The 18,372-nt window shown below is 39.6% G+C and overlaps 1 protein-coding gene across 12 annotated transcripts in view; it reads left to right on the forward strand.

Moving 5' to 3' along the window:
- The window catches only part of LDLRAD4 (low density lipoprotein receptor class A domain containing 4), a 670,991-nt gene that overhangs the window by 643,997 nt on the left and 8,622 nt on the right, over window positions 1-18,372 (forward strand). For all 12 annotated transcript variants that reach the window (XM_053668819.1, XM_053668816.1, XM_053668815.1 and 9 more), the window contains one exon: window positions 17,396-17,449. In XM_053668819.1, coding sequence (XP_053524794.1) covers window positions 17,396-17,449 — 54 coding nt within the window. The remainder of the gene's footprint in view (window positions 1-17,395; window positions 17,450-18,372) is intronic.

Consider the following 18,372-nt stretch of genomic DNA (forward strand, 5'->3'; position numbering starts at 1 on the left):
AGAACTAGACTGCTGTGCATCTGTCTTTTCTCATGTCTACCTACTTCATTTGCGTTAAGAAAAACAATTCTAAAATGATAAAAATGAACTATTTTCATTCAGTGAGATACAAAAAAAGAACTAAAGGGCCTGACAATGCAATAATAAGAGGTATACCTCTGATATTCCAGACTAAAGAGAGGAGAGCCACAGGCTTTACTGAGCAACAGGTGGGATGAAAGATGGCAAGGGACAGTTTCCCTGTGGGTGAGTCAGATTCTTGCTGTGCCATAGGACCAGGGGCATTTGTGGTCCTCTGTATTCAATAACAATTCTCCATTGGTTCTTGAGCCACTGAAACTGAATTTCCAAGTATTGAAGGGACTGCAAGGGATAGGTCAGTTCCTACTATAAACTTTGAGCACAGGTCTCCTACCATTAGCCGCGCTATTTCTCTCTCTCTCAAACAAGCAAAAGGTATTCACATAGTCAAGCTGCCAGACAGGTCATTTAAAAGGTTTTACCTTTCAGTGTGCCTAATTGAAGATTAGAAGGTTAATAATTTTAGTATCTTCAAAATGAGAATGTCCCTTTTAAGTAAGAGAAACAGAAGACCCAGTTGCTTACAAAAAATGGATGAGGATGTTGGGTCATAGCTGTTATACAACATACAGCAGATTCTCATCTGAACACAAGTAGACAGGCCTTTTTAATAGCCAAGATTTGTCCTTAAAGCAATGTGAATAGCTCAAATGGCCCTTCTATTTATGTCACCATTGCTCACAACAGTTTTGCAATTACTTTTCAGAGCTTACAGTTCATTTTTTTGAAAATTTTTCAGGGGAAGTTTTCTTTTTAAATTATCAATAATGGTAAGTCTTCCTTTTTCTTATTTGTTCTCTGAGGATGGTTTTGATTTTCAGTACCAACTGAAATCCATTTAGTATTAAATCTTATGAATGATGTGGATGATCGAGCTAAATGATATAATTTGGGTGCAAAGCCAAGTGTGATGCAATTAGTAAAAATGAGGTCCAAGTCATAACCTGTTACTATAGAGAAAGGTCAGGAAGGACCCACATCAAACTGACAGCTTTCTTTGGGGAAGAGCTGGGATGAGAGGAGGTAGACAAATGGATCCTGGTCTGTGTTGTTAAGGTTTTTATGGTAAGAATAAATTTATTTGTTATGTTTACAACTAAAAAACATCCTCTGCACACACAAACTAAAGCTGAAGACAATTCCAACAATGTTCTGAGCATCTATAGACTCCAAAGTTAACTTTTTGAACATGGTTTGTATTGTGACTAGAGAATGTGAAAATCAGATTTTTGAATAAAATGAATGAAAAATTTTATATACTAAAAACTTTTAATAACCTTTTAAATGGGTATTTGCGTTAATAATCTAATGGTAAAATTGTTTCTTCTGTTTGTTTTTACTTAGTCATTGAAAGTTAGTTTAGTTTATTCTGAGGGGGAAAGTTTTCTACATTGTTCTAATATTGTTAGGGGGGCTTCCCAGAGCTGTCACAGATGCCAAGGGAGGTCATTCAGTTCTGGCTCTGTGTTAATTCTGTACAAGTTCTATGACCTTGGTGAAAGCATTCATGCCTGTGCCTTAGCTTCCTCTCACACCCTGAAGAAAGTGATTATGCCCACCTAGAACAATAATGGTAGTTCCACATTTCCCTATTGCCCTGAGCCTTCTGGTTCCCAGGGTGGTTTCTTGTGAAATCTAATTGCTCACTCTCCTTCAGCATCAAGCCCTGGAGAGGCATCTGCTTAGCCCCTTTTCTGCTTGTACCTCAGGGCCTGTAGACCTCATTCATCTATTGTATTATTCTGGAAATATAAAGAATTCCCTTTCATATCTTCCCAACATACCTTCCTGGATGATATGTCTTTCTCTTAAGGGCCATGCCCTAGATTGAGTAGAGTTAGGGGGAAAATATTGAGTCTTAAGAAGTCTGATGGTAGATTCCCAAGGAGTAAGAGGAGAAATGCTAGGGAGAGCATTGTCATTGACATCTAGAGGTATGGTCTTTATATCTAAGCTATTACTGCCATCTATGGTGGAAAAGATAGTAATACTAAAGAATTTGGATGATAGAGGTTGCATGAGAAACAGGAATAAGAGAAAGAACATTTATTTTACCAGAAGGTAAAGGTATTGCTGAATATCCAAAGATTAATTTTACATGTGCTTTGAAATTCTCACCCTGGGACAGGAAGAAAAATAAATTTCCACATATTTGAGGTCATGCAATACGTTCATTCATTGGGAGCAACCCTTGGGTAGAAGCCAAAATATTTAACAATGAATGGCCTTGCTTTACCACAAACTGACTATGTCACCTCCAGTGAGTAATGTACCTCTTTTTGGGCCTCAGTTTCCTCCCATCTAAAATGAGGGATAATTGGTTTAGATCAGAGAACTTCAGGTTGTTTTGACCACGAAGAACAGTAAGAAACACATTTTATACCACAATCCACAATACTCATATATTCAACTAAGGCAAAAGTTTCACCAAACAATAATGAAAGACAATGGTATTTTCTATTATCTTTCATTGTTTCAAATGCTAGCTGTGACCCACTTAAATCGATTTTCCAGCTTTCTGAGAGGTTGCAACTCACATGGAAAATATCGTACTAGTTGTTTTCAGTCCCCGAACATGATGATCCTGTGGTCCAAAGTATATGGAAAGGAGAGTTAGGCTGAGTCCATAGTAGCCACACACATGGTGACAGTGCACCTGGACCCTAAACAGCAGGTTTCAGCCACAGTTCACAGCAAGGTTCCAATAGGTCATGGCCACAGTTTACTCTTTTTTAATGCTATAAACCGGTGCTTCAAGTAGAAAAAGATCCAAGAGATCCAAAAATGAAAAAAAAAATGAGAGTACTATGAACAATGGCATATCAACAAATTGAATAACCTAGATGAAATGGAGAGGTTCCTAGAAACTACTAAGACTGAATCGCAAAAAAAAATAGAAAATCTGAATAGATCTATAATTAGTAAAGAGATGGACTCAATAATCAAAAACTTCCCAATAAAGAAAATCCCTAAACCAGATGGCTTCACTGGTGAATTCTACCAAACATTTAAGGAATTGACACCAGTACTTTTCAAAGTCATCCCCAAAAATGAACAGGAGAGAACACTTTCTAATCCATTCTGTGAGGCCAGCATAACCCTAATACCACAGCCAGAAAAAGACACAAAAGGAAAAGAAAACCATTATCTCTTATGAATTGATGCAAAAATCCTCAACAAAACACTAAGAAACTGAATCTGGCATCATACTAAAAGGATTATACACTATAACCAGTGGGATTTATTTTTGTAATGCAAGGATGGCTTTGTGTATGAAAATCAATTGGTATAATATACCACAGTAGCAGAATAAAGGGAAAAAGACTATATATATAATCATATCATCATGCATAAAAACTATTTGACATAATTGAACACTTTTTCATGATAAAAACATTCACCAGACTAGGATAGAAGGAAATTACCTCAACATAATAAAGACCATCATCTATGGAAAGCCCACAGTCAATATTGGTGAAAGACTAAAGCTGTTTCTTGAAGATCAGGAACAAGAAAACGATGCCTGCTTTCACCACTTATTTTCAACATAGTATTTATTGGACATTTTAGGCAGAGCAATGAGGCAAAAAAAAAGAAAGAAAAGATTCCAAGTATAAAGTAAAAAGTAAAATTACCTCTATTTGCAGTTCACATGATCTTATATGTAGGAAACCCTAAAGATGCCAACAAGAATACCTGCCGGAACTAATAAACAAATTTAACAAAGTTGCAGGATACAAAATTAACATGCAAAAATCAGTTGCAATTCTTTATTCTAACAATTAACAATACAAAAGAAAGTTAAGAAAACAATCCAATTTATAATAACATCAAAAAGAATAAAATACTTCAGAATAAATTAAGTAGATAAAAGATTACAGTGACAATTGTACAATGTTGCTGAAAGAAATTAGACACAAATAAATAGGTCTTTCTGTTCATGGATTAAAAGACCTGATATTGTTAAGATGTCAGTACCTACCCAAAGAAATCTACAGACTCATTGCAACCCCTATCAAAGTCACAGTGATGTTTGTTGCAGAAGTCTATCCTGTGCGGGGGCAACTTTTTTTGCAAGTCCCACAGTCCATCACAGATGAAAGTAAATATGACATGGCATGATCTGCTTGGGGAAGAGAGGTGGCCAGTTTCTGAGGGGAAAAGGGCATTGAGCCCCTTCCTCCAAGAGCATTTATTGGGTTGTAATACACAGGAATACAGGGCAGCAAGGATCAAACAGATAACATTTCAAAGAAGTCTGAGAGCTTAGTCTGAGTCAGTGTCTATCAGGAAAGGGGGTTGCAGAAACTTTGGGAGATATACTCATTCCCTCCCAGACCCTTATCATATGAATGAAAGCACTCTTAGCAGAGCAGATTTCACAGGTTTTTCAGGAAATCTTTGTGATGCCACATTTTTCCCTGGACACACTCTGGCAAGGCAAGGAGCCGTACCTCTTCCCATCAGGTATTCAGGCTCAAGGGGATTAGAGCCAGTAAGCACTTCTCCCAGAGGACATGGGGACTCGGGCTATCTCACATAGCTGAGGGGCACAAGTCTATTGCTTGCCATTTGTTGCAGCCCCCCAAGTCCTTCCATGAAGACCTCAAGTCTGGCTTAGGTTGCTCCCTGCTATGAGGAGATTTACCCATCACGGACTTCCAACCAAGCTTTGGGGGCAGGGAGAGGAAACTGAGGCAGCTTTTGCTACCAAAGACAGGCTTTGTATCCTGTGACTCGCATTCCAGAGTTCATTTGCAGCCTTAGCCTTGGGGGGGTGGGGGTGGCGGTTAGGGTTACAATTCCTGAAACCAGGCAGAGCAGTCCACAACACATGGGCTGTTTCAAGAAACCCCCACCTCCAAATACCTAAAATAATGTTGTAAAAGAATAATTTGGACATCTCACACTTTCTAATTTCAAAAACTTACTACAAAGCTCCAATAACAAAGAGTACAGTAGGAGCTTCCAGCCATGATGGGGACATAGGTGGATACACTGTGCCTCCTCTCATAACCAAAAGAAGGACAACAACAAATTTAAAAACAAGAAACAATCAGAACTGACCGAAAATTGAACTGTATGGAAGTCTGACAACCAAAGAATCAAGGAAGAAAAATTCATCAAGACCAGTAGAAGGGGTGGACACAGGCAGCCAGACAGAGAGGACTCCTGGCAAGGCAGAGCCTGGTGGACCAGGAAGTCCCACATTTGTGTGCATATAAACCAGGAGGAAAAAACTGGGGAATGAAACAGACCATGCACCCCAGGTTTCCAGTGTGGGAAAATAAAGCCTCAAAACCATAGACCAAAAAAAACCTGTGGAGGTTGAGGCAGCAGAAGAAACTCCCAGCCTCATAGGAGATTTTGTTGGAGAGACCCACGGAGTCCTAGAATGTACACAAACCCACCTACCTGGAAATCAGCGCCAGAAGGGCCCAATTTGCTTGTGGGTAGTGGTGGAGGTGACTGAAAGGTGGAATAGAGCTGAAAAAGTGGCATGATTCCCTCTCAGACCTCTCCCCCACAGACATTGCCATGATATAGTGATGTGGGTTGGCTCACCCTGGCAAATACCTAAGGCTCTGCTCCTTACTACATTATAGATGCACCAAGACAAAAAAAAAATGGTCCAAGTGAAAGAACACATAAAAGCTCCAGAAAAAATATGACTAAGCAACAAAGAGATAGCCAACCTATCAGAGTCACAGTACAAAACACTGATAATCAGGATGGTCACAGAATCCATTGAGTATGGTCACAAAATAGAGGAAGAAGTGAAGGCTGTGCAAAGCGAGATAAAGGAAAATATGCAGGGAACCAACAGTGGTTAGGAAGGAAACTAGAACTCAGTGGTTTGGAAGAGAAGGAAGAAATAAATACTCAACCAGAACAGAATGAAGGAACAAGAATTCAAAAAAATGAGTAGAGGCTTAGAATCTACTTAGAATCTTACTTAGAATTGTACTTAGAATCTCCAGAACAACTTTAGACATTCCAACATCCCAATCATAGAGGTGCCAGAATGAGAAGAGGAAGAGCAAGAAATGGAAAACTTATTTGAAAAATTAATGAAGGAAAACTTCCCCAATCTGGTGAAGAAAATAGACTTCCAAAAAGTCCAAGAAGCTCAGAGAGTCCCAAAGAAGTTGAACCCAAAGAAGCATACACTAAGGCACAACATAATTACATTAGCCAAGATTAAAGAAGAGAATTTTAAAAGCAGCAAGAAAAAAGAGGAAGTTCTTTGTAGGAGTTACCTACAAAGAAGTTCCCATAATACTATCAGCTGATTTCTCAAAAGAAACCTTGCAGGCAAGAATGGGCTGGAAAGTATTCCAAGTCATGAAAGGCAAGGACCTACATCAAAGATTACTCTCCCTGGCAAAGTTATCATTTAGAATGGAAGGGCAGACAAAGTGCTTCCCAGATAAGGTCAAGTTAAAGGAGTTCATTATCACCAAGCCCTTATTATATGAAACGTTAAAGAGACTTATGTAAGAAAAAGAAGATCAAGACTATGAACAGTAAAATGACAACAAACTCACAACTATCATCAACCAAACCTTTAAAAAACAAACAAACAACAACAACAACAAACCTAAGCAAACAACTAGAAGAGGAACAGAACACAGAAATGGAGATCACATGGAGGGATATCAGCGGTTAAGGGGCGGGGGCAAATGGGGCAAAGGTACAGGGAATAAGCAGCATAAATGGTAGGTAGAAAATAGGGGAAAGTTAAGAATAGTATAGGAAATGTAGTAGCCACAGAACTTATATGTACAACCCATGGACATGAACTAAGCAGGAGGCAGTGTAAATGTGGGTGGGAGGGGGTGGGTGCAGAGGGGAACAAAGGGGGAAAAATGGGAGAACTGTAATAGCATAATCAACAAAATGTATTTTTAAAAATGAGAGAATATGGTACTTGCATAAAGAGAGACAATGGAATAGAGAGCCCAGCAGTAAACTTTCTCATGTTTTTCAAATGATTTTTGAGAAGGGTGCCAAGGCTGTGCAAGGAAGACAGTATTTTAAAAAAAATAGTGCTGGGAAAACTGGATATCCACATGGAAAATAATAACACTGAATCCACATCTTATACCATATACAAAATTTAACCCAATGTGGACCAAATACCTAAATGTAAGAGCTAAAACTATAAAACTCTTAAAGAAAACAATGGGGAAGAAACTTCAACAGATTGGATTTGGCAATGAATTATTGAATATGAAACCAAAAACAGAGGCAGCAAAAGAAAAATGATACATTGGCCTTTAGAAATTAAAAATGTTGGTTTGTCAAAGGATGCTTTCAAGAGAATGCAAGGCAACACATAGAATGGGAGAAAATATTTGTAAATCATATATTGGATAAGTTTTAATATTCAGAATGTATAAAGAACTCCTATAACTCAACAACAAATAATGGACAACCCAATTTAAAAATAGGCAAAACACTTGAAGAGACATTTTTCCAAAGAAGATACTCAAATGACCAATAAAAACATGGAAAGAGCTCAGTATTCCTAATTGTGATTAATTTTATGTGTCAGTATGACGGGGCTAAGTGATGTCCAGATGGTTGATAGAGCATTATTTCCGAATGTCTCTGTGAGAACAATTCCAGAATTATTAACATCAGTAGACTGAATAAAGAAAATATGCCCTCACCAAATGTGGGTGGGCATCTTCTAATTCCTCAAGGACCTGAATGTAACAAAAAGGTGGAAAATGGCACTTGAGCTTGGTCATTCTGTTCTCTTGCCCTTTCAAATTGAAGCCTCTGGTTCTTGGGCATTTGGACTTAAAGACCTACACCAATGGCCCTCTGGTTTGCAGGCCTTCAGACTCAGATTAAACTATCCCTCCAGCTTGCTGGATTCTTCATCTCACACATGGCAGATTGTGGGACTCCATAACCACATGAGCCAGTTCCTATAATTAATAGATGATAGATAGATGATAGATAGATAGATAGATAGATAGATAGATAGATAGATAGATAGATAGATAGATAGATAGATGATAGATAGATGTGTATATATACAGGTACATATACACATCCTATTTGTTCTGTTTCTCTGGAGAACCCTGAACCTGACTTAATACACTAATTATATATGACTGAAAACCATAATGAGATACTTATTGGGATGTCTATTATTAAAGAAAGAAAATAAAAAGTGTTAGCAAAGATTTGAAGAAATTGGAACCCTGTGCACTTCTGGTGGGAATGTAAAATGACTGCCACTAGTGAAAACATTATAGTGGTTGCTCAAAAAATTAAACATAAAATTACCATATGATTCAGCAATTCCACTTCTGGGTATATACTCACAGAATTAAAAGCTGAAATTCAAAGTGATATTTGTATACCCCTCTTTGTAGCAGCATTATTCACTATAGCCCAAAGGTGAAAACAACCAAACTATCCCTCAGTGGATGAACAAATTTAAAAATACTATAGTCAAGATTTCTGACCAAGATGGAGGCATAGGTAGATACACTGTGCCTCCTCACAAAACTGAATGAAGGTGAAGGACAACAACAATTTAAAAGCAAAAAAGAACCAAAACTGACAGAAAATCAAACTATTTGGAAGTCATACTTTAACTCCTACAACCAAGGAATTAAAGAATAAACATCCATCCAGACCAGTAGAAGGGGTGGAGATGGGCATCTGAGTGGAGAGGACTCATGGCAAAGTGGTGGCGGAGAACCAGAGTGAGCAATATGGAGTCTGGTGGACCCAAAGAAGTGGTGGATTGTTGTGCGGGGGCAGGCAAGGCTGCAGCTGGCCAGCAAGGCAGTGGTTGCACATTCACAGGCAGATAAACCTGGAGGAACACCTGGGGAGCAAGACAGGCCCCAAAACCCTGGGTCCAAGTATGGGGAAATAAAGCCTCAAAACATGGGTTTAAAATACCTGTGGGGGGTTGGGGTACCGGAAAAAACTCACAGCCTCACAGGAGAGTTCATTGGAGAGACCCACAGGGTCCCAGGATGTACACAAACCCACCCACATGGGAATCAGCACCAGAAGAGCCCAATTTGCTTTCAGGAAGTGGGGGAAGTGACTGAAATCTGTCAGAGAGTGGAGCAAGTGCTATTGTTTCCACTCAGACCCCTGCCCAACATATAGCATCACAAAACAGTCACATGGGTTGACCCACCTGGGTGAACACCTAAGGCTCCACCCCTCATTCCATAACAGGTGCATCAAGACAAAAAAAAAATGGTCCAAACGAAAGAACAGATCAAAGCTCCAGAGCAAACAAAACTAAGTGATAAAGAGATTGCCAACCCATCAGATGCACAGTTCAAAACACTGGTAATCAGGATGCTCAGAGAACTGGTTGAATTTGGTTGCAAATTAGATGAAAAAAAGGAAGACTAGGCCATGTGAAATAAAGGAAAATGTACAGGGAATCAATAGTGATGGAAAGGAAACTGGGACTCAAACCAATGGAGTGTACCAGAAGGAAAAAAGAAACATCCAGTCAGAAAAGAATGAAGAAAATGGAGTAAAGATAGCCTCCTCAACAAATGGTGTTGGGAGAACTGGACAGCTACGTGCAAAAAAATGAAACTTGAGCACCAACTTACACCAAAATAAATTCAAGGTGGATAAAAGACTTAAATATAAGAAGTGACACCATTCAAGTCCTAGAGGAGAACATTGGCGGGAAAATCTCAGATATTTCATGCAGCAACATTTTTACTGATATGTCCCTTGAGCAAGGAATATAAAGGAAAGAATAGACAAATGGGATCTCATCAAAATTAAAAGCTTCTGCATGGCTAAAGAAAACAGTATTAAAATAAAAAGAGAACCAACCATATGGGAAAACATATTTGCCAATGATACCTCAGACAAAGGTTTAATCTCCAAAATATACAAAGAACTCACACTACTTCACTCTAAGAAATCTAACCCAATTAAAAACCCAATTAGAAAATGGGCAAAGGACTTGAACAGACACTTCTCCAAGGAGGACATACAGAGGATCCAGAGACACATGAAAAGATGCTCAATATCACTAGCTATCAGAGAGATGCAAATTAAAACCACAGTGAGATACCACTTTACACCAGTCGGAATAGCTATCATAAACAAAGCAAGAAACAATTAATATTGGAGAGGTTGTAGGGAAAAGGGGACCCTAGTTCAGTGTTGGTGGGATTGCAGACTGGTACAACCATTATGGAAAACAGTATGGAATTTTCTCAGAAAACTAAAAATCTACCTGCCTTTTGACCCAGCCATTCCACTGCTGGGATTATATCCTAAGAACCCTAAAACACCAATCCCAAAGAACCTATGCATCCCAATGTTCATAGCAGCACAATTTGCAATAGCCAAGAGGTGGAAGCAACCTAGGTGCTCATCAGTAAATGAATGGATCAAAAAATTATGGTACATATACACAATGGAATTCTATGCAGCAGAAAGGAAAGAAAGAAAGAAAGAAAGAAAGAAAGAAGAAAGAGAGAGAGAGAGAGAGAGAGAGAGAGAGAGAGAGAGAGAGAAAAAGAAAGAAAGAAAGAAAGAAAGAAAGAAAGAAAGAAAGAAAGAAAGAAAGAAAGAAAGAAAGAAAGAAAGAAAGAGCTCCTACCCTTTGTCACAGCATGGATGGAACTGGAAAGCATTATGCATAGTGAAATAAGCCAGGCGGTGAAAGACAAATACCATATGATCTCACCTGTAACAGGAAGCTAAACAACAAAACAAATAAGCAAGCAAAATAAAAACAAAGACACTGAAATAGAGAACAGGGAGACGGTGACCAAAGGGGAGAGGGGAGGGAATTTCAGGGGAAAAAGGGGAGGGATTTAGAGGAACTAGTAGTATAAAGGACACATGGACAACAGCTAAGGGGGTGGAAATGGGAGGAAGGTGGGGAGCACAGGGGGGCGGGCTGGGGTGGGAGTAAAAGACGGAAAACTGTACTTGAAAAATAATTTAAAAAAAAGAAAAAAAATGAAGAAACAAGAATTCAAAAAAATGAGGAGAGGCTTAGGAACCTCCAGGACATCTTTAAGCGCTCCAACATTCGAATTATAGGGGTACCAGAAGGGGAAGAGGAATAGCAACAAGTGGAAAAGTTATTTGAACAAATAGTAAAGGAGAACTTCCCCAATCTGGCAAAGGAAATAGACTTCCAGGAAATCCAGGATGCTCAGAAAGTCCCAAAGAAGTTGGATCCAAGAAGGAACACACCAAGGCACATCATAATTACATTACCCAAGATTAAAATGAAGGAGAGAATCCTAGAAGCAGCAAGACATAAGGGGATAGTCACCTACAAAGGAGTTCCCATCAGACAGTCAGCGGATTTCTCAAAAGAGACCTTACAGGCAAGAAGGTGCTGGAAAGAAGTATTCCAAGTCATGAAAGGCAAGGACCTACATCCAAGATTACTCTATCCAGCAAAGCTTTCATTTAGAATGGGAAGGCAGATAAAGTGCTTCCCCGATAAGGTAAAGTTAAAGGAGTTTATCATCACCAAGCCCTTATTATATGAAATGTTAAAGGGACTTATCTAAGAAAAAGAAGATAAAAAATATGAACAGTAAAATGACAGCAAACTCACAGTCATTAACAACCACACCTAAAACAAAAACAAAAGCAAATTAAGGAAACAACTAGAACAGGAACAGAACCACAGAAATGGAGAACACCTGTTGATAACAAAGGAGTGGAAAGAGCAGAGGGGGAAAAGGTACAGAGAATAAGTAGCATAGATGGTAGGTAGAAAATAGGGGGAGGGTAAGAATAGTATGGGAAATATAGAAGCCAAGAACTTATAATTATGACACACAGACATGAACTAAAGGGTGGAAACTGTGAGTGGGAGAGGGTGTGCAGGGTAGAGGAGAGTGAAGGGAAGAAATAGGACAACTGTAATAGCATAATCAATAAAATATATAAAAAACAAAAATAAAGTTCAAAAATAGCAAAGTAACCTATAGGCATTTAATGTGTATACTTAGGAAGTAATGCTATGTAAAGCAGGATATTGGCTACATCCAGGAGAGCTGTTGTGTTGGGGAAGGAGCACCTGATGGGCTTCCAGGTACTGGCAGTGTTTTATTTCTTAACCTTAGTGGCAATAAATTGGATGTTACTTTAAAATAATTCATTAAGATTAACGTTTTTATTCCATCTACTTTTCTATATGTGTATTGTATTGAACAACAGAAATAAAAGTTTAAAAATAAAAAAATAAAAATGAAGCCCTGGTTGGTGTATCTCAGTGGATTGAGCGGGGGCCTGCGAACCAGACGATTCCCAGTTTGATTCCCAGTCAGGGCACATGCCTAGGTTGCAGGCCAGTTCCCAGCAGGGGACACATGAGAGGCAACCGTACATTGATATTTCTCTCCTTCCCTTTATCTCTAAAGATAAATAAATAAAATCTTAAAAAGAAAAAATATATAAATGAATTGAAAATTATCCTCACCTTAGTTGTGGTATCAGCAGGTAATCATTACATGTAATGTTAAGAGATACCATATACTGAATATTCATTTGCAAGGCAGTATGCTATGGAATTTACATACATTGTGGTACTTGAGCCTCAGAACAACCCCATTTTACAAAGCAATGAAATTGAGATTTGGAGAAAATAAATAAGCTGCCAGAGGTTACAGACTGATGAGTGGCAGACCAGGATTCTGGCTTAGGGCTTTCCCAGCTCCAAATCCATTTGCCTTTACAGAGCCACATCACATTGAAAACAGTGTCATCCCTCCGGGTAATATTAAGTTGATATCAGATATTCAGTCTCTTGTTAGAGAGCCTTGGTTGCAAGGAGAAAAGTAGAGAATAAAATACATTACATGCAATACAGAGAGGGCCATAGGGTCCACTTCCTTCACTCCTAAAATTGGTTGCCTTTCTTGTAAGTTTCCTGGAGTAGGTGTGACAATCCCTGTGTGTCTTGCTCAGTTTTAATGTTTATATGAAGTAACTGGTACTAGTTAAATACAATATGAATGATTTGAGAATAATATACCTTAAAAAATAGACTCAGATTGATTCAATGTAATCCAGAGTATTGTCTGACTCGCTAACTCAGTTGCATTCCAGAATACTTTCCTAAGTGGAACAAAGGGATTGAAGTGACAGCTTAATCCTAGGGATTGTATGGACCCCTTGTTGTACCCCATATCACCTACCCCATGGGAAGGTATGCCACCATACCTGTTAGATTATGTATGCACATTATCTCACATGTTGCAGTGGAAAAGGATTGAGATCTGCTGCCAGGAAGTACTCAATAGATGTGTAGTGAAGTAATGAATGAACAGACAGTAGATGCTTCCCTTCCTTTTGGTTGTTATTTTTACAAGGAAAACAGCTGTAAGAGATGAGATGGATTTAAGCCTGTATAAAAATATTAGCAAAATTTTGTTCCTATTGCTCAAAATTCTGGGAACTATTTTAAGTATTAGCTTATTTCACAGCTTATTCTTAGTATGCCATAATGTAACAATACCAGCACTAGCCAAGAACATTGGAGCTTTCAGTTTTGAGATAAAAATTGATTCCATAATGGGGATCCAGTAATTCAGCCATTTGACAAGTCCCCTTCTCCCTAAAAATGTCATCACTGGCATGGAGATGAAGAAAATGAGAGTTCTGAACAATAGGGCCCACATCTTTGAATTCATCTAGCCATGGGCTCTCAGATAATATCGGGTTGACTCCTTGGAGGTGTCAGCTCATAGTCAAAGGACTTCATCTCACCAAGGAAAGCAAAAATCAGTGGGTTCTACTAGCAGCATTCTAATGAAGGCAATCTGGCAATGGCAGCATGGACAGCCCAGAGAAGAGCAACCAGAGCAGGTTATAGCATGAGTGCAGGTACAAAGTAGTTCTATTTCCATCAATATGATTAGGGACCAGCCTTTATAGAATTCTGGTCATATTCCATGTCTGGATTTATATATCAGTCCTGAGCACAGAACTGGAATGACAACTTTCTGGGCTGATGGTATTAACCAGTTCCACTATGGCATCTTTATAGATCTTGAAGTTTTTTCTTTTTTGTTAAGTCTTATTTTTTTAAATTTTTAGACAGAGGGCAAGGGAGGGAGACAGAGAGAGAAAAAAAACATCAATGTGTGGTTGCCTTTAACACACTCCCTACTAGGGTGCTGGCCCACAACCAGGCATGTACCTTGATCAGAACTGAACCCTTTGGTTCACAGGCCAGTGCTCAATCCAATGAGCCATACAAGCCAGGGCTAGATATTGATGTTTTAATGACTTTTGTGAACCACATGGGTGAAAGACCTGAAAAATAAGTGTCCTGTAAAAGTGAATAAATTGGAGATTGTGGGAAGTTGTCGATGAATAGTTAAATAAATTACATCCCTATTAAAATAGTAATGGTGGCAATAGAGGGAAATGGAATGGTGGTGAGGGAAAGTGGTGAATTGATGAGACAACAGTAGATCAAAGAAATGAGAAGTTTGGGGGAGAAGTTCATGAGTTCCACTTTAGACCTGTTTAGTTTTAGGAGTCTGTTGGAATCCAGGAGCCTGCACCAACCCTCTTCCCCAGCTAGACATGTCTGGAGCTCACTAGAGAGGTTGGAGCCAGAGATAGACACATCTTCATGAGGATGGCCCTGTAAGCTGTGGTGGAAATGAGGTGGCCCAGGAATATTGTAATGAGAGAAGTGGAGCCCAGACAGGGCTCTGGGGAACTCCAATATTTATCCAAATGTAGTATTAGAGGCACCCCCCAAAGAGCAGGCAAAGTGGCAGAGAAGTCAGGGTGTGAACCAGGAGGGCAATGTCTCTGAGGTTAACAAGAGAGGGCCCAGTGCTGCTGGTAGGTCAGGTGAAAGGAGGGCCAAAAAGTGCTGAATTAATTTAATAAGGAGTAAGAAGAATTTCCAGTTTTGGTACTTCCTAGGGGAGTAAAACCATTGAGGATGGTTACTTCCATTTTCAGAAAACATGCAACCCTTGACTTCTGGGCCACTTCTGGTGATTTTGTTTCTGGCCATTATGCTCCACACTATGCTGTAGCCTTCTGTTTTTGCTGTTGCTTTTTTCCAGTTCTCTGGATGGAAGGTGAGAGCTGACATCATTGAGGTAGCTGGTGGGCAGTAGTGGCTTTGAGCTCCATTTGAAGGAAGGGAGAGGAGCTAGGGCAGAATATGTCTTAGAAACATCTGAGGATGAGTTTCTATCCCATTTTCAATATGAAGGTTGCTATAACAACTCTGAACTCTAGTGATTGTTTTACTTTGATCCAGAAAAAAACAAGCTCTGAAGTGCTGTGTGAGCTGCCTTGGTCCCGTGAAGAGCTGCTGTGGGTGTGGGTCAGCCACATCATAAGGTAGAATTAGGTCTGTCACCTGTTATCAGGCCTGAGCTGTAATAGCACATTATATAATTTTATAGTCAAACCCTAAACCCAAACTTCCTCTAAATGCTGCTGGGTCTGTTTATATTTTTGCTGCTGAGTCCATGATGTTCTGTGGGTATCCTAGAATCAGGTTGTATGTATTGGACAAACACCCTGTTGTCCAAATGGGGTACTTGCATTAGAAAGCTTGCCTACAAAAGAGAGCAAGAAAGATTTAGGGATGTTTTCCCCTAAAGAGAAGGCTCACAGGTCTTCTTGTGGGTACTTTCAGGTTCTCAGGAGGCTCAGTGATTGCACAAGTTCATGTATGAATATTCCTGAAAATCCCAAAATACAGACATCATGCTCCCCCATAGTTCTTTTTATTACAATAACAGGCCTTTACCTAACAGCCCAACAGACTATTGCCAGTATGCAACAATTTTGTTTTAATGGGAAGACATAATGAAGTGCTTTGTAAGCAAGTAAGTGATGTTTAGAGTGAGCCTTAATAATGCTTAATGTTTGCTTCTCATGTTGCCAGTCTGGCTAGGCATTTTCGAAAAAAGATGTCAAACAACTAGAGGTCAAGTCACATATGCCTTGGGAATAAAGGGACTGAAGAATAAATTGACTAGAAGACTCTTGAAGGGCATTCAGGCTTTGGAAACTTAGTTTTGTTTGAAAAACCATAGTGGCTGTGCAATGTCAAATCACAATTCCAAAGGGCTGTGGCTGACACCTGGCTGGCTTTGGTAATGCACATTTATATAAGAGCTTAATTTATTCAGACTCTCCCTAAGTCTAACTAGTGAGTAAATATAGTTTGATGACATTTGAAATGTATTTCAAACACACAAGTGTGAGTTTGAAATATGTTTGACTTCAAATCCAGTCTACCTCAAATCTGGTTGAGACCTAAAATTTCCAACTTTTCATTTTGGTTACATGTTGGAGAGTTTTGTCCAGTAGAGCTCCCCCAGGCCACTGTGAATGAGAATAATTCTACCAAGACACGATCAGCTTGGGGAGGAAGGCTGACCAATGTCTCAGAGGAGAAAAGTGTTTTAGCCTCTGTCTCAATGGACTTTTATTGAGTTTAGCTTGCATAAAGATGCATATCAAAGAAAGGAGGTGTGGTTTACAGATAACATTTCTGAGATCATGGGGATCCTTTCAAGTCAGGGTCTGGTACACAGGATGATGCCAATCAGCTGTAAAACCTTGGGAAACAAATTTATTTTGTGATTGGGCCCTTAACATTTAAATTGAGGACATACTTAGCAAAGCAGGTGTGGCAGGACTTTATGTATTCTTTCTTAGGTCACCACCCACCCCCATGCTGGGCACCACTGGTTCTGGCACAGGGCTGCACCCCCCTTTGGCATTGTTTCAGGCCAGAATCAGGTAGGCAAATCAAGGCAGCCAAGAGATTAGGAAACTTTTCACAGATAGAATGAGGACTCAGGCTATGATAAAGCCGAGGGGTGAGGGTTTTTTGTCCCTCCTCCACAGTCCCCTAAGTCCTTCCTTGATGGAGCCTTCATGACCGTGCCTGTCTTAGGTTATCCCTCCCTTGAGGTATCTTAGCCATCATTGGCTAACCAGTCATCTGCCCAGGGCCAAGCAGGGTGAAGTAAAGGGGGCAGAGGCAGCGCCCCTGCTGTGAGGATACATTTTGTGGCTTATGGTCCCAAGATCCCCTAGACATGGAGCCTTTTCACCTGTTAGCAGGCTTAAGGCCTCTGAAACCAGGCAGGAGAGTTCCCAGCAATCACAGTTCTTCTTTTAGATGTTTGGTGAAATAAAAGGACTAGTTCTTTGTTGTTTTGTGACTTAAATAGGTCTGTTACAGTCAAAAAGGAATGTGGCTCCTTGATTTTAGGTGTTACTGCATGAAACTAATGATTTTCTTGTGGTGTCCCCCTTCCACCCCTGCCAGGAAGGGTGCTTGTGGCCTTCAGACAGCTCCGATCCTCAGCCAGGTGCCTCAGAGGTAAGGGATTGGACAGGGAGGGGTGTAAGTGGCTGGAGGTGGCTGCTGAACCAATGTGCATAGAGGAGGGAGGAGAGGAAAAAAACATTACAACAAAAGATGTGGAAAAGTCAAATGTATGACAACATAGAATAAGAAATAACATTTATTAGCCCTGGCTGGTGTGGCTCAGTGGATTGAGCACAGGCCTGCAAACCAAAGGGTCGCTGGTTCAACTCCCAGTCAGGGCACATGCCTGGGTTATGGGCTAGGTCCCCAGTAGGGGGCAACCCTACTGGGTGAGAGGCAACCACACATTGCTGTTTCTCTCCCTCTATTTCTCTCTTCCTTACCCTCTCTCTAAAAATAAATAAATGAAATCTTAAAAATTAAGTAACTTTTATTATGTCCATAAGAACAAACTGACAGTAACCAGAGGGGAGGTGGGAGGGGATAAAGGAGAAGAAATGGGGAAGGGTTTTCAAGGACATGTGTAAAGAACACATGGACAAAACCAAAATGGGGTAGGATCAAGGGTAGACAGTGGGAATGGTTGGGGTGGTGGGAGGAGGGAGGGAAATGGAGACAACTGTACTTGAACAGCAATAAAAAATGTGTGGAAAAAATAAAATAAAATAAAGTCTTATATAATCTACCTTCTAAAAAAAGAAATAACATTTAAATTAAGGCATATGCCCATAATTTAAAATCTCCTAGGGATTATTGATGCTAGTTTAAAGCTCCCTACAGAAAACAGGTTGAGAATCACTGATCTTTATATGACCCTATAAGTTGCTAATAATGAGGCTTGGCAGAAGAGGGCATAGTTTAAAAATAGAGTATGATTCATTTCCACATCTTCAAGTTTAATAGTATAACTTAAAAACAACAGTGTCTTTTACCTTTAAGTTAAAAATATGGTATGGGAGAAGTCAATGGATGAA

Source organism: Artibeus jamaicensis, unplaced genomic scaffold, assembly GCF_021234435.1.
Source record: "Artibeus jamaicensis isolate MK-2021 breed Jamaican fruit bat unplaced genomic scaffold, CSHL_Jam_final contig_511, whole genome shotgun sequence".
In the NCBI taxonomy this organism is placed as follows: domain Eukaryota; kingdom Metazoa; phylum Chordata; class Mammalia; order Chiroptera; family Phyllostomidae; genus Artibeus; species Artibeus jamaicensis.